General features: G+C 42.1%; 1 protein-coding gene across 3 annotated transcripts in view; it reads left to right on the top strand.

Annotated features, from left to right (window-relative positions):
- The window catches only part of LYRM2 (LYR motif containing 2), a 20,427-nt gene extending 19,736 nt beyond the window's left edge, over positions 1-691 (top strand). For all 3 annotated transcript variants that reach the window (XM_085849645.1, XM_085849646.1, XM_085849647.1), the window contains exon 3: positions 1-691. This exon is cut by the window's left edge and continues 61 nt beyond it. In XM_085849645.1, coding sequence (XP_085705771.1) covers positions 1-17 — 17 coding nt within the window. In that variant the 3' untranslated portion in view covers positions 18-691.
- Positions 692-11,654: the final 10,963 nt, after the last annotated feature.

The raw sequence follows: 11,654 nt of genomic DNA, 5'->3' as shown, positions 1-11,654 counted from the left end.
TCAACCTGGCAAAGTGAACTTCTCCATATATTCACCCCCTCGTGTTACTCGGTTCATTACAAAGTGAACTTCTCCATATATTCACCCCCTCGTGTTACTCGGTTCATTACAAAGTGAACTTCTCCATACATTCACCCCCTCGTGTTACTCGGTTCATTTCCAAATGAACTTTTCCATACATTCACCCCCTCGTGTTACTCGGTTCATTACAAAGTTAACTTCTCCATACATTCACCCTCTCGTGTGACTCGGTTCATTACAAAGTTAACTTCTCCATACATTCACCCCCTCGTGTTACTCGGTTCATTACAAAGTTAACTTCTCCATACATTCACCCCCTCGTGTTACTCGGTTCATTACAAAGTGAACTTCTCCATACATTCACCCCCTCGTGTTACTCGGTTCATTACAAAGTTAACTTCTCCATACATTCACCCCCTTGTGTTACTCGGTTCATTACTAAGTTAACCACACGTGTGATACATAAACAGTTGGTAAAACCCAAATTCTATTCTTTGTTTCATTTATATTTATTTTGGAAGTCAAAACACCAAGTTTTAAAGTATTTTTGAAGTGTGCGCAAGTTTTTCTGTACTCGGTTCAAGGTTTGGGAAGCCTCATGATACCGAGGGAACCTCCTTGTGTGGATGAAACATGAAGGTGTAGTGTCTATAAAACTTGTGAACTTCGCTGTAATGTTTTTGTGTGCATTCATCTTGTGCAAGGAGCGACCTGAAGACTTCTCATCTTTATGTACTTTGTGATTCATCTTCGAGATGAACTGACGGCCCTTGAACATCGATTTTGTATGACACCGTCTTTCCTTGAAGGTACGTGATGGGGGTATGAGGTAGTTATCTTCTCTGGATTGATATCCAGTGGAGAATATTTGGAATAGGACAGGCATTCGACACCTCTTCAGAAAATGATGAAAATAATGGAGCTCTGTTGATGTTGAAGCCATATAGGAAACTGCATGCATGGGCAGAGACTTTTGTAAATGTTGAACCTGCCAAGAGAAGGCAGAGACAGAGAGGAATCAGGGGTAACTGGAGAAGGTTTACATTTCATCATGCAATGCTTGTGTGTAGATCGTGTTTGAACAGCTTAGGCCCGCCTGACTCAAACTCCCAGTGAGCCAGATTGAGGTGATCTGCCGTCATACTGTTGTACGTCCTGCATGAACAGACTCGATTCCAATTCGCTCTGGAAAACTGAACCTCCCTCATTTGCTGATGGATGGTAATGATGATAAGGACTGTCTCGATGGAGAACGTTTGTGGTGCTCTGAAACCCTGGCATGAGAAACCGATTGCATTGTACTGGAAGCTTTCCCATAAAAAAAAGCAAAAATGTCTCCCAGGTGGTGACGTATCATGCAGACAGATGCAATCGGGAGGAGGAGGACGACGACATGTGGACATGCAAAATGACCTGGAAGCAGTGTGGATTAACGTCACTTGTATTGATTTAATTGCCCAAGAAACCAAGCACAGTAAATTATGTCACCATGGCGACGTTTCAGAAAGGAGCTTTGTTTCATAAAGGAGGCCATTTGGCCTATCGACTCACTTGGTGAAAAACCGCTGCCTTACTTCCATTACAACTCTGACGTCAACTTTCAGGCATTAACCTGTAGTAATTTCTTCATACTACTGAATTCCTACTTCATGTTATGTGTGCGATTACTGAAGGAAGCGAAGGTATGCCGGAGGCCTTGGCAGGAAGACGTGTCACGAGATATTAAGTCTCCACGGGAGAAAATATGAAAACCTCGGGTTCCCACAAACGATGTGGAAGAGAAAATAGACCACGATAGAATATGGGAATTTCAAAATGGCGTATGAATGCCAAACGAGGCCGTGTGTGTGTGTGTGTGTGTGTGTGTGTGTGTGTGTGTGTGTGTGTGTGTGTGTGTGTGTGTGTGTGTGTGTGTGTGTGTGTGTGTGTGTGTGTGTGTGTGTTTTTTTTTTACACCGACTCGGTTTGGCTCGCTGGGCACTTTTAACCCGCCATTGCTAGAGTGAAATCTGTGATTCAAATAGTCTTTCCAACATAATTTTCAGCATTTCGATGAAAGTGTTGTAATTTCAAGGCGGTTTACCATAACTGTTGTTCCTGAATGAAAAATCGGATTCATGGAAATATAGAAACACAAAATATCCATCGAAGAGAGGATTTGGGTTCGTCCATTTCCTGGTTATCTCACACACACACACACACACACATACACACACACACACACACACACACACACACACACACACACGCACACAAATACGAACAGCTTTTCCTTTCACCAATAGATGCAAAAATAGAGTATAATTTATCTTCTGGCCCCAGAACCAAACAAGAAAAAGAGCAGAGATTGCAGACCCTCACCAGGACTTGTTTTGTGAAGTGTTTGTGGCCTGGTGTGTTTCAGAAATAATAATAGACATAACTAGAACTGCCACTTTATAATTGCTGGCAGTGATGACCAGGTACCAAGACGACCCGCTATGATGCAACTCCGCTTTGATCGGACACCTGATCCTGACCCATGACGTTTTTCACTCTGAATCAATTGAATTTAGAATGGGACAAGTCTGGAGATGGCGATGGTTCACGAGCAATGTACGCGGTTCGCCTTTTTTATTTTTTGACCTTCGAGGGGACGCCACGGGCAAACTGACAGGAATCGGGAAAAACGTGAACGATGAAAGTTGTACTCGAAGAGCACTACTTGCATACCAACTTTCAATCGAAACGGTTGAAAACCCGAGGAGCTCGATGCCCAATTTATTGATTTTTTTGACATTTTCTAAGTTCGTGACCTTGACCTTGGGACGAAAATGAAAAATCGAGCTCCGTGGGGCTATGCAGGTGCCATTGGGCTAACCAAACACCGAAACCCTGCCAGATTCGACAAACCCCCTCGGAGAAGACGCAACTTGAAATCAGCTACCCCCTAAAAACACGTTTTTTTGGGCGTGCCTCCGCCCATAATGGGCGCAGCATGCCCCTTCTCAGGAAAACACAACTAGATCATGATACAAACCTCCCACCCAAATTTTATCAGGATCGGATCAAAACCCACGGAGCTATGTTCGGGACAGACAGACAGACACACCCACACACCCATAACGAATATAGTGGTCACTTACTGACTCGTGAACCAATTAAAATAAACTAGCCAAACCTGTGCTCCGCGCGAAGTTTCTAAAGTGAGGGTTCGTTAGGACGTCAATGTATCCAGTGTTCACAATGTGATTTTTAGAATTTCTTTATATACAATGTTTCTTGTTACATTTTTTGTGTCAAATGCACCTTCTGAGGTAGCCAGCATGTGCAGAAGAGGGTTTTATATTGCAGATGCTGTTTTCTAGGAGTGGCATTACGCGAATGACCGATGATGCCATGACGTCATTACGACTCTCAGCAGTGACGTCACACGTCGCCATGCAAACGAATGTAAAAATTAGAAAATCGCCAAAAATTCCCAAACCTGTCCATCTGGCACAATCTCACATAGCCCATGCTGTACATTAGACCACAGAGCACCCTGCATGCCGAAAGTGGTGACAATCCGTCCGGCAGTTTTGGAGGAGATACGTCCACAAAATATGGCTTAGCGTATTAATATAATAATTCATTTCAAATCAAATGGAAGACCAAACAAGAAAACAAATACTGTGCTGGTACATTCGAAGTACACCACCCCCATGCCAACAAAATAAATAGCAAATCCTCCAGCACGCAACATTGCCGGGGTGCCTTTGGCGCCGATCAATGCCACCGTGCAGAACATTGACACAGAATTGAGAGGGAGTGGTGTACAGTAATTGATTAACTGCATAATTAAAACAAAGAAATAATTATTTTCTTAATCCATGGCTCGTAGCATACCAAAACCACCAATGTTTCATCTGAGTCTGTAACTTTTTGAAAATTAATGGATCGAAAAATGAATAATTAATTGATTTATCAAGATGTCAAAAATACCCTTTATAGCCAAATCTGGTTCATTGTTGTGTCCAAATATCAGCTTCCTCGCTCAAAAGGTGCCCGAGATGTCGTCCGGACAAACAAACAAAAAAGAAAAGAAACAAACAAACGTAAAAACTGAGTACTTTCCTTCTGCGCCTGGTGATGATTTCATGCATCGTGTGAATATGGAATTGGGAAGGAGTGGTGTAGAATAGGTACAGTCTTGCATTGGAGTAATCAGAAGGAACCCTCACGAGCTAAAAGGAAAGATGAAGTCATCAGGAGGAACCGAGATAGGATTCACATTTCAGCTGCTACTCCTCTACCCTCAATCCCATCCAGGCACAGCCAAGTGAGCCTCACTCGAAAAAAAATAAAAAAGAACCCAGATTCAAAATATTAAATAATTCTCGTTGCCAGACCATGTGTCAGATCGGGTTGAAATTAAAACATATATTCCCCATCACTACTTCATCATAATTGTGAAGTTTCACATCCATTATGAAGTGGTTCAAGAGAAAGAATTTTTTTTCAGTGACCTTTCAACTATTCGTGAATACCCTGGAATCCCCAAGGATTGGGGAACATTTGTGTGAAGTTTCCCCTTGATCTGTCCAGCCATTCTGGAGAACATTTTTAAAGGTTTTCAGGTAAATCCAATATGGCTGCCAAACCATGTGACCTATGACATCATAGTAGTCGCTCGAAAATTTTGTGTCAATTCAACAAGCGGTTGCAAAGAAAAGCACAAAAGTTTGATGTGGACAAACAGACAATAAGAAATCACTCATAAAGTGACACTTGGTAAAACTGAACAGCATTCGGTGGAGTGCATACCTCCACCAGGCTGAATAGTTTACATGTTGTATCCCACTGATAGGTTGGAACTGAATCTGGACCTTAACCAAAATCAAATTGGCTTGTTCTTGTCACCTAACCAACTCATCCACACAGTTTTGTCTTAACTCATCCACAACATTTTAAGATGTGATAAATAGTTTTTGGCCCCATCTCTCAACGGTGAATAATCACTTTTAAAGAGCAGGTTGTGGGTCACCAAACTTGTTCTGAAAATTTATCAATATGATTATATGTGCATTAAATAGTTCGATGCAAACTATTGTGGTTGCCTAACTATTGGGAAAATTAATGAAATTTAACTCCGAAGTTGTTATTTCTCGAGGCTGTTGAAAAAAAACAGCCGCGTACCATATATGGATGGTGACGTCACGTTCTCCAAAACAAAGCGGACGCTCACTCGCTCATTGAAGAAGTGTCCAGTTCAGCGGGCCGTTCTTTCCCTTTTTTGAGCTTGCAACTGTCTATTTTCCTTTTTTATTTTGAATTATTGAAGAACAAAGTTATTTGGATATTTGTACATCATGCCTCGTACGTGTGTCGTCATGTTTTGCGAAAATGGCTGGAAAACGGGTAATCGCTCCCACCGATTCCCGAAGGAATCAAGCATTCGCCGGCAGTGGATAAGATTTGTGCAAACAAAACGGGCGAATTTTCCCCCAAAGAAAATGGGTAAAGAGGACCCTTTGGATAGACTTGTCATTTGTGGTGACCATTTCACAGCCGAGGATTACGAAGGCATAAACACATCTGATCACCACTCTGTGAATATGAGTTGTTGATTGACAAGTTCTCCAGATACTGCTCTGTCACAGAATCAATTGTTGAGTTTAAGTGAGACAAGTCTGAAGACGACGATGGTTCACGAGCGGTATTTGACGATGTTGATTGTTTCAGAAGTCAAGGATGAGATAATGTGATAACGTTAGACCAAGTTATAAAAATGATCAACATGATGTATTTCAAGTGACAGGTTATTAGCTGCAAAATGTCTAAAACCCGGTTTCGTTCAACAACTTTAAAAATTTGACCTTTGCATAACCTTTAAAGGTCACAAAACAATGTTGTGGACATTAAAATAAGGAAACAGGATACGTGCTATAGCTTAATGAGGTTAGTTCGTCGAAAACCCGGTTCGATTCCCACAACTTTGAAAATTTGACCTTTGTGAACTTTAAAGGTCAAAGGCCAAGGATTATGACCTTTGGTGCAAAAATTCCTCTGGAACATTCCAGGAACAATATAACGTCATATAGGTTATATGGCATTTCGCACTCCTCGGATTATCCATACTTTGATGAAATCAGCGTAAAAACAAACTTGAAGGGGGCGCCACGGGCAAGGTGTTCGAGATAGAGAAAAATGGTTTCAAGACTTTAGGTGGGGAATGACCTCAAGATTATGCATAAAAAATATTGTCATCCTAGCTCTCAAAGTTTGGGTGGTCGTCTGATTTTTATGTCAAAATTCGAAATTTTCTAAGTTCATGACCTTGTGACCTTGACCTTGGGAAGAAAATGAAAAATCGAGCTCCGTGGGGCTATGCAGGTGCCACTAGGCTAACCAAATACCGAAACCCTTGCCAGATTTGACAAACCCCTCGGAGAAGATGGATTTTTACATCAAAATCGCAATTTTCTAAGTTCGTGACCTTGTGACCTTGACCTTGGGACGAAAATGAAAAATTGAGATCCGTGGGGCTATGCAGATGCCATTGGGCTAACCAAATACCGAAACCCCTGCCAGATTCGACAAATCCCCTAGGAGAAGATGCAAATTGAAATCAGCTACCCCCAAAAACATGTTTTTTGGGCGTGGCTCCGCCCATAATGGATGCACTACACATTTTCAGGAAAACACAACTAGATCATGATATAGACCTCCCACCAAAATTTCATCAGGATCGGATGAAAACCCACGGAGCTATGCTCGGGACAGACAGACAGACAGACAGACAACAATAACGAATATAGTGGTCACTTATTTTTTGTGAAAATATTTTCTCGTGAACCAATAGTGGTCACTTATATTTTTCGTGAAAATATTTTCTCGTGAACCAAAAAACCTTGAAATGTATTCTGAAAGAGTACATGGAAAAACACATAAATAAACTTTCTGAAAAATACAAGCATGAAAAAAATTCTCAACAAATCAACGTATTGTTGATTAAATTACTTTTTTAACAGCATCAGCAAATTGGGCTATTTCATTTCAATTGTAAAAAATTGATCAATTTTCAACTTTTTTTCTAAATTTGTGAGAATATTTCCCAATGAGGCTAAACATGTTTTGGTATTTATATGCCACAACAGTCTCTTGAAAGTTGGGGTTTGTTCTGACTGTTCACTTTCGCTGGGGTCAAGCTCAGCTGTCAGAAAGACTTCAACGCCAAGGCTACGGTGTATAATATATTTGGGTCCATTATTGATTCATTCTATTTCTGACTCTTGAGTGACTAGAGGGTTAAAAATTATTATATCAAGTCACAGACGAATCAAACTTTACATTATTTTATGCATCGAACAAGAAAATGAAAATCTACAAACCAATCTGTCTGGTGGAGTCTGTCAGTGTGAACTGCCGGGCAGTCAGTCCTGCCACTTGTTCACGAAATAGGCCATTTTCTGGCACTTGCAAGTGGCTCAAATTGATATGACTCAGGGCCAGAAACTCCATAGTATAAATTCCATTATTCTCCGACTCGTCCTCGGCAATATCGGAATGAAAACACTCAATTTCATCGCCGCTGAAATCACTCTGTGATTCGCATCTCGCCATTGTTCACACGCTGTTTCCAAATGTTCTTGAAGTTTTCGGAGAACCTGACGTCATAGCATCATCGGTAAATTCCGGTCTGTTTTTCGATCACTGACAAGAGTTTTGACTTAAAAGTTAATTTTAGCATATTTTGAGTTTCAAATGTAAGAAAATAAATACCCAACGATTATTAATGTGATTATAACCTTCGAATCGCAGGAAGTCATCAGCGACCCAAAACCTGCTCTTTAAAAATTCTCATATCCGGATCCAGATTCAAATCTTCACCAAAATTTAATCAATTTCTTTTTTTTGTATACCTTGTCGAGGCTCGTATGAGAGCAAACACACAACTCACAGCAAGGGAGCATGAGACAAGAGGGGTGGGAGTGGAAGGGACAAAACAATGGGGAACAGACACATTAGGTGAACTGTGGAAGGGAGAGGGATGGGGATGGGACGGGGAACATGGCGAAGAGAAGATGGACATTACAAGGACTTTCAGGAAGGAAAGCAGGGGAATTGAAGGAAGTGGGCTTGGGTGGATTATCGGGGGTAGAAAAGATCGAGGATTTGGATGGGGGAAGATAAGAGGTGGTGGTGAACAGCTGTTTTGAAAGCCTGGAGGGAAGAATGGGAAAGAATAGAGTGAGGAAGTTTATTCCAAAGGCGGGGAAAAAGAGGAATGAAAGAGTGAAGATGAGCAGTGATTCGTGATTTTGGTAGTTTTACCAGAAGGGGGTTGTTGGCAAACCTTGAGCGCCCTGTGGAAATGTGGTGGGGACAAATCGCAGAGAGAGCAGGGGGGGCAAGGCTGGAGAGGAGTCTGTAGAAGACAGAAAGACCACCGACCAACCTGCGGTTATTGAGTAAGAGGCCCAAAGACTCAGCTTCATTGCGGGAGATGCCAATGATCTTAAATGCCCTGGTTTCGACAGCGTGAAGCCGAGAAAGGTGGGAGGCAGGAGCACCAGCCCAGAGGGGAGAGCAGTACTCCATCAGGCTACGGATAAAAGCTTTGTAAGTGGTCAGGAGCTCAAGAGGGCCGAGGAAGGACTTAGCACGACGGAGGATTCCCAGTCGGCGACTGGCTTTTGAGGCGAGGTTGGAAATGTGACTTTCCCAGGAAAGGTCATGGCAGATAGTGAGACCCAGAAATTTGAAAGAAAAGACTTCTTCCAGAGGATTGTTGAGAAAGTGGATGGGGGTTTTTTCTAAACGGTCCTTTCAAAGAGACATATTGAGAGTGTGAGATTTGTCTGGATTGAAAGACATGTTACACGTGTTTGACCAGTTTGTGATTTTATCCAGATCTGCAGTGAGCGAAGAAGCTGCTGCTTGCCGGTCTGAGGGATGACGGATGGTATGGCAGAGGGTGGAGTCGTCGGCAAAGAGAAATAGAGGATTTTCCAGAAAGTCGGAGAGATCATTGATAAAAACCAGAAAAAGAACAGGGCCCAGAACGTTACCTTGAGGAACTCCAACCTGCACAGGAAGAGGGGATGAAAGAACTCCATTTAGGGCCACACATTGACTGCGACAGGAGAGGAAGTCTGCGAGCCATGAGTGGAGATGGCCTTGACTACCATGGGAAGAGAGTTTGGTGAGTAGTGCAGGGTGCCAGACTGTGTCAAAAGCACGTGATATGTCCAGGGATATGGCTCGGATTTCCTGTCTGGCATTGAGGACCTCCATCCATTGATGGGAGAGCAGAAGCAGCATATCCAGGGTAGAGTGACCTGGTCTGAAACCAAATTGATGATTGGAAATCAAGCCATTGGAGAAGAGGAAGGATTTCATGTCTGAAGCGATGATGGATTCCATATCTTTGCTGATGATTGGGAGAAGGCTGATTGGTCTGTAGTTACAGGGATCTGTTTTTGCACCTTTTTATGCAGGGCAGTGATGTCAGCAGATTTCCAAGCAGATGGCAGATGACCTTTGGCAAATGAGAGGGTGAATAGAACAGAGAGAGGGTGAGCAAGAGCAGAAGAGCAGGCTTTGAGGACACGTGGGCTGATGCCATCTGGACCGGTTGCAGAATCTGACTCGAGGTTTGAAAGCAAGCTCTCCACCTTGTCAGGAGAAAAGGATACAGAGTCCAGGGACAGTTGGGTGCGACTGGGTAAAGTGGGTAGAGAAAGTGATGGGTTTAGGACACAAGATTTAGCTGCAAACACCGAGTTTGGACATTCAGCTTTATCACGTGTGGTATCAGCAGTGTGGCCATTTGAGGTAACGGAGGGGATGGAGGGGGAACATACACCAGAAACAGATTTGATTAAACGCCACCAGGATTTTGAGGAGGGAGAGAGGTTTGAGAGTTCAGACTTGAGATGAGAAAGATATTGTTTTCTGGCTCTCCTGAGGGTAGATACACACTTGTTCCGAGCTTTGTGGAAGGAACTGAGATTGCCCTCAGTTGCGTTTGCTTTCCATGAGGCAAAGGCAAGTTGTTTCAGGACAACTGCCTCGCCACAAGCTTCAGTAAACCAAGGGCGGGAGGAAGGATAGGACAACTAAACACGAGAGGGGATAAATCTGTGGATTCGTCCTTTTCACACTCCCAAACTGTCCACTAAGTTTCATTTGAATATTTTTGAGAAACGTTTTGAGATATCGTGCTATATATCATTTTTGGCCTTGTCGCTCAATGTTGATGATTTCATTAAATTTTTCAAGTAGCTGAATCCAGATCGTCACCAAAATCTAATCATTTCTTCCTTAGCATCCACCCATCCTGTCCACCTAATTTCGTCCAAATACGTCTACAACTTTTTGAGATATCCTGTTCACAGACAGACAGGGGTGAAAACGTCCACCTTCGGTGTTGAGGGAACAAGTTTTTCTTGCACATTACCCGTATGGTGATTGCATTACACCTATCCCCCCCTACCCCTACAGTAACAAACAGACGCACACACACCGGAAGGAAAGACCGAAATACTCGGGGTGAAGATTTGTCGAGGATCTTACAAGGAGACAGCCTTTTGTCCATCCTGTTTTGCCTGGCTCTGGACCCACTTAGCAACCTCATTAATGAGCAAGGACATGGGTATATCCTGACATCAAATAAGAGAACGTACAAAGAAACAAGAAAGGTGACATCTACTTTACATGGATGATTTAAAACTATTTGCACCAAATGACAAAAAATACGTCCCGTGGGCCCTGGTCAGTTCCGACTTCATCGATATTGGATATATTTATTAACATTCATTGTTTTCATTTCGACCCTAATTAACTTCATACTCATTAAGACTCATTATCTTTCTTCCTGGACAAAAATTCAGGAAAAAAAACCACTGCGATGAGGTGTGAACATTGTTCCATAGAAGCATTACACCATACAAAAAGCAAAAACTACGAATACTCTTGGAGTTTTAGGACTTTGAAGATTAATTGTCCCTAATGAACTTCATACTCATTAAGACTTTATCTTCTTTCCTCCTGGACAAAAATTCGGAAAAAACGCTCAGACAAGCTGTAGACATTGTTACATAGAACCATTATACCAAACCAGAAGCAAAAACTATGAATAGTCTACGAGTTTTAGGACTTTGAAGATTAATTGATTAGACTAATTAACTAAGTCAATTGGTGACAAATCTGAAATTTTATTGCTGGAGGTTCTGCGGCATCTCCCCAAGTATCATCCCTCCGAGTTTCAAGTCATTCTGACCACAGGTTGCAGAATTATGATCGAAAGATTGATTGTAGACTGACTGACGGACATGGACCTCCATTTTTTTAGTCGCTTCCTTCGGAACTGACTAAAAAGTGATTTTGGGTTGTAAAGTCGATATTTATAATATTACCTCAGTTTGATAAACAGTTCTACATTTTGTATGAAAACTGTGAATGATAAGGTCTTCACAAATAATGATCAAAAGATTGATTGTGGAAAGACGGACAGATGGATCGACGGACATGGACCCCCATTTTATGTCACTTCCTTCGGAACTGACGAATAAAAGGGATTGGATAAACAAATCGATATATTATATTAGCCAAGGAACAGAGACTTGAAAGAAATGATTAAAGTAAATCAGTGTATTAAAACTGAAACA

Source organism: Eptatretus burgeri, chromosome 12 (genome assembly GCF_056783735.1).
Source record: "Eptatretus burgeri isolate ZD-2024b chromosome 12, Ebu_testis_v1, whole genome shotgun sequence".
Classification (NCBI taxonomy): Eukaryota; Metazoa; Chordata; class Myxini; order Myxiniformes; family Myxinidae; genus Eptatretus; species Eptatretus burgeri.
Note: the sequence above shows the minus strand (reverse complement) of the source record. Positions and strands in the feature narration are given on the sequence as shown.